Here is a 5,146-nt window from a genome sequence, read left to right on the forward strand (position 1 = left end):
CAAGCCCCCCCCCTCCGGGGGGCGTGCCCCCTGCGACCATTTGGGCGGAGGGCTTTGGTACGGGTCCACATTCGCGCCTTCCGAACCCTGCACCACCCTACAGCGGAGCCCTCCCCCTCCTGCCGTTTAGGGGCTCCGGCTCCGAATCGCACGAAAGGGGGGGGGCGGCGGCGAGGCGCCGGTGAGCGAGGCGCCCGCGCCATATCAGAGAGGGACGCGCCGCTGCGAGATGGAGGGCGGCGGTGACGGAGGCGAGGCGCGAGGCGGCGGCGGCGGCGGCGGCGGCGGCGGCGGCGGCGGCGGCGGCGGCGGCGGCGGCGGCGGCGGCGAGAACGGCGGCACCGAGTCTCGGTGAGCGGCGGCGGGAGGAGGAGCAGCGGCGGCGCTCGCTCGCTGTTGGCGGGAGCGCTTTTGAGCCTGGGAGCCCATGCCACTGCGACCGGCGTGCCCGGGAACGGAGATCGCGCGCGCGCCGCCACTCACGACGCGATCTTCGCGGAGTCGGGTCCCCAGAGGGAAGCGGTCTTCTCGGCCGACGTCCAGCGGCGCGCAAGGAAGCAGGCGCAGCGGAGGCGGCCTAGCACCGGCTCGGCGCCGGGCGGTTGCGCTGCCCGCGAGCCGCGTCCTGAGCCTCGGCAGCGCGCTGCGCGGCGCGGCGCTCGCGCTGCTTCTGTGCCGAGAGCGGCATGATTCGCCAGCTGAAGCTCGAGACTCCTCGGGTATCACGAGTTCTGGGGGTCACGATTTGCGCAGGTTGAGCGGAAATTGGCGTAAGCGTCTGAAAGCAGTCTTGGGTGGTAGGGGCATTTTTTTTGTAAAATTACAGTGTGAAAAAGAGAGATAACGCACGGGCCCTCAGCGGAGCTGGGAAGAGGACCGCCGCAAGCGGCGTGGCGTGGAGCGGTTGTGCATCCCTCCGGGGGCCCCTCTGCGCCGGGGAGGCGTTGTTGGAGGCTAGGACGCAAGCGTCCGTCGCCCTTTTCAAACTCGGGGCCCACTCCGCTACGCTCCGACCCGAATTTGGAGGGCCTGAAAGTTTAAGGTGTTGCTGCGCAAAAGGGGTCGGACACAGGGCGCAGCTCATGCTAAGAGCTAGAAGAGGAGATAGAGAGAACAACCACCCTGTCCCGTTATTGCGTACACCAACACCACAAAACGCTCTCTCTCTCTCCTGTCCTCACTCAGGGGGGTCACAACTACCAAGTCCCTCGACTAGCTGCCACAGGCACAGGGCGCAGCTGGAGACGCTCCCCCTCAATCGGCATCCACCCCCACCCGCTCCAGCCCCACTTCTGCTGCCGAGAGAGCTGAATCGAAGCAAGCGAGCCATTGCATCTTGGCGTGCTCCTGGAGCGCGGCTTTCTGCTTGGCGGCCACGAGCACGGCGGAGTCGGCGTCGTAGCGCGCATCGTTCCCGCTCATCGCCCATTCCTCCCACGTGACGTGTGTCGGCCGCGATTCGATGTCGCCACCTTCATCGCCAACGAGGACTCCCTCGACTGCAGGGGGCTCCGGCGCGGGGAGGGACTCCGCCTGCAGCGCTGGCCGACTGCGCCCTCCTCCTCCATGGGCTCGATCCGATTCCGCAGCGGCGGTGCTGCGCGGGAGGCGGCCGCGGGCACGCTGGGCTCGATCAGCGGCTTTCCCTCAGTTGCTCCGAAAGCACGGATTTGGCGGCCGTTCTTGGCTTCAATACTGTCCCGTTTTGCTGTTCACAGCTAGGGACGGCCTCTGCCGAGAAGTCAAATCACCCCCACCACCACAGGCAAACCTTCGGCTCCCGCTCAGAGGCTCGCCGCGCCCGTGCTGCGCGCCGAGGCGGCGCCGAGGCCGGCGCCTTGCACCCGGCCCGCGGCCGGCACCGCCTCGCCCCACAACTGACCGCCCTGCGGCCCCTGCGCAGGCGTACCACAGCGTCGCTCAAAAAGCGACGCCGGGTGTGGGCTGCTCCCTTGACCCGTCACCCGCCGCGGCCCGTGCGGCGCGCCGAGGCGGCGCCGAGGCCGGCGCCTTGCACCCGGCCCGCGGCCGGCACCGCCTCGCCCCACAACTGACCGCCCTGCGGCCCCTGCGCAGGCGTGCCACAGCGTCGCTCAAAAAGCGAGGGTGTGGGCTGCTCCCTTGACCCGTCACCCGCCGCGCCCTCGCCCGGCCGCCTCACCGCTCACGGAGGCTGCTCGCCGCCGCCGCCGCGCGTCCCGCGCCGCCACGCATGCCCCTTGCCCTGACGCGCGCGCTCTGCAGCGGCGCAAAGCGCGCGTCCCTGGCACAGACGGAGCAGCGGCCGCGCCAGCGGTCGCTGCTCCGCCCCCCGTCGCGCGCGCCGCGCGCGCGTTGCCGCCGTCGCCCCGCCGCCGCCCCCTCCTTGTCGTGTTAACCGCCCTTCCCTCTGTTGCGCGCGCCGTGCCGCCGCGCTGCGCGCCCCCGCCCCCGCCCCCGCGCCCGGCCCGGCTCCCAAGCGCCCCTTCCCCGGTAGGTGTGCGTAGAAAGTGGAACCAATCGAGAGGTGGCAGAAGCCGCCGTGTGTGACACATATTGCGGCACGTGAGAGTGAGACAGAGCCCCGGCAGCGGCCAGCGGCCAGCGCGCGGCGCGCGCGCGCAGCGGCCAGCGCAACAGGCGTTTCAAACAGCAAACGGGACGGCCTGCGCAGCCTCTAACTATTTTACGAATGTCTTGGCACCAGCTGAAGGCTTCCCACATCGCCCACTTCGTGCACGGTATTCGGATTTTGCTATTTGTTCTCGTGTGGGGGTATATTGCAGATTTGTCAAACAATGGTACCGCGTCTGCGACGCGGGCGCCTTGCGAGCAGAGCCCTTAGGACACCCTTATATCTTGCGCGGTCAAAAGAAAGCGCGCGCAGCGCGCGTAAGCGGCGCGCAGCGCCGCCGCAGGCGGGGCGCAGCAGGGGCGCAAAATTAAACGCCATTTTCGGTTCCGCGGTTTTGCCACTAACATCAAAATCCGGTATAAAGCACTCAAGGGGCGCCGCGCTGGGCCCCTGGCGCCTCTCACTCTACGGATGCCAACCAATCGGTTGCATCATGGTGTGAACCCCTTCTGAACCCCATTCTGAACCCCTTCTGAACCTCACTGACCCCGTTCTGAACCCCTCCCTCACACCGAACTCCGAAGGCGTGCCATGTATACTATCAGCCCTCGGCCTTTTGCCGCTTTTGCCGCTTCGCCTTCGCCCGTTCCTCGAACAGTCGCACGGCAGTCGGGTCGCCCGCATCATATAAACGCCGTTCCTCCTGCCGCTTCTGCTTCTGATTTTCGCGTCGGCGTTCCCGCCAGCCGCCACCCCCCGGCACGACCAGCGCTTGAGCGGCGGAGGCGGAGGCGGAGGCGGAGGCGGAGGCGGAGGCGGAGGCGGAGGCGGAGGCAGCGGCGGAGGCGGCAGCGGTGGCGGCGGCCGGACGATGCGATCGCCTACGGCGGCGTGGCTGAGCAGAGGCACCTGCCACCCATTGGGCGGGCAGACAGAAGCCAGAAGGCCAGGGCAGCACTGGCAAGTGCAACGCGCCTCATGTCGGAGAGCGACCGTGCCTCGTTCGCCGCTTATGGTGTAGAGTTTGTTGTAGAGATTTCACGTTGTAGAGCGCCTCTACATCGCTCTACATCGGACTCACATCGTCACGCGCCGGATGTAGAGCTCTACAGCTCTACAGCGCTCTCCAGCTCTACAGCTCTCCAGCGCTCTACACTCTACATCCTCTACACCCTCCCTCAGCGCCCGCTCGCGCCCGACTTTCTACCTCCTCGTGATCCAACCCGCCACCCCCCTCGCCTCGTCAGCTCACCCTCCCGCCGCCTCGCCGCTACCTCGCCCGCTCGCGCCCGACTTTCTGCCTCCTCGTGATCCAACCCGCCACCCCCCTCGCCCGTCGCCCTCCCGCCGCCTCGCCGCTACCTCGCCCGCTCGCGCCCGACTTTCTACCTCCTCGTGATCCAACCCGCCACCCCCCTCGCCTCGTCAGCTCACCCTCCCGCCGCCTCGCCGCTACCTCGCCCGCTCGCGCCCGACTTTCTACCTCCTCGTGATCCACCCCGCCACGTCACCCTCCCGCCGCCCCGCTGCTCGCTTGCCCGCTCTGCCCAGCCGACCGACGCCCCGCCATCCGTTGCCGTTATCCTGCCGCCGCTCCTTACTGTCCGCCGTGCCGTCGTTCTTTACCATACCGCGCCCCGCCTTTCCATACTTCCTGCTTCGACGGGGTTTGTGTTGAGGAGTGACTCGTGCCGCCGTGTGCCCCGCAGCGGCCTCGCTGGGCCAGAAAGTCGGCCCTGAGTGCCAGCAGCAGCCTCGGCGGCTCGGGTGGGTGCTAGTATGAGCCCGCTGAGGCGTAGTGCTCTTGCAGAGGCGGTTAGTGCGGGGGGCCACCTTCCCCTTATCGAACCCCAACTCACTACGAGCTCCCAAAGGAGGGCAAAGGGTTCTCTAGGCCCCCTAAGGAAAGGTGCGACGGGCCGACGGCCCCCCGTCTCCTGGAGCGCTGGAGGTTGACCCTTATCCTACCTACCCTTGATCGCCCTCCTACACACATCTGTCATCTCTCTCTCACACACACATCACACCCTCCTGAGGGTGAAAAAGAAAACACGCACGCGACTCGTGGAGAGAGAGAGAGAGAGAGAGAGAGAGAGAGAGAGAGAGAGAGAGAGAGAGAGAGAGAGAGAGAGAGAGAGAGAGAGAGAGAGAGAGAGAGAGAGAGAGAGAGAGAGAGAGAGAGAGAGAGATTGAGAGAGAAGGTCTGCTGGAAGAAGTAAAAAAACAAACTAACTGGTGCGGCGTGGCGTGTGCGTGTGTGAGACTGCAACGAAGGACCGCTCGCAAGGGACCATTGGGTTTGTATTATTTACAACGAAGGCGCTCTCAAAAAAACAAACTCGTGGCTGACTCGTGGCGCGCAGCCCCAGGTGCTGCTCGCTTCCTCTCTCTAGCTCTCTCGCCACTCCACCGCCCGCCCACGCGGCGAGCCCCCCACGGTCGCCCACCCCCGCGTCCCGCCCCCGCCTCTCGTGCAGACAGCCATGGCCCCCAAGGAGGCTGCCGCGCCCGCGGAGAACACGGCGCTCAAGCTCGGCCTCCAGGCAAAGGAGGGCGAGATTGTCATGGCGGTGTGCCACATCTACGCGTCGT

General features: G+C 67.1%; 1 protein-coding gene across 1 annotated transcript; it reads right to left on the reverse strand.

Annotated features, from left to right (window-relative positions):
* Positions 1-577: 577 nt before the first annotated feature.
* On the reverse strand, positions 578-1,422 carry EMIHUDRAFT_252508 (hypothetical protein; the record flags this gene model as incomplete). Its single annotated transcript, XM_005788273.1, has 2 exons — positions 578-670; positions 1,276-1,422. The coding sequence occupies 2 exons, from the start codon at positions 1,420-1,422 to the stop codon at positions 578-580; spliced, it is 240 nt and encodes a 79-aa protein (XP_005788330.1).
* Between the last annotated feature and the right edge of the window lie 3,724 nt (positions 1,423-5,146).

This window comes from Emiliania huxleyi (genome assembly GCF_000372725.1).
Source record: "Emiliania huxleyi CCMP1516 chromosome Unknown EMIHUscaffold_1368, whole genome shotgun sequence".
NCBI lineage: Eukaryota > Haptophyta > Isochrysidales > Noelaerhabdaceae > Emiliania > Emiliania huxleyi.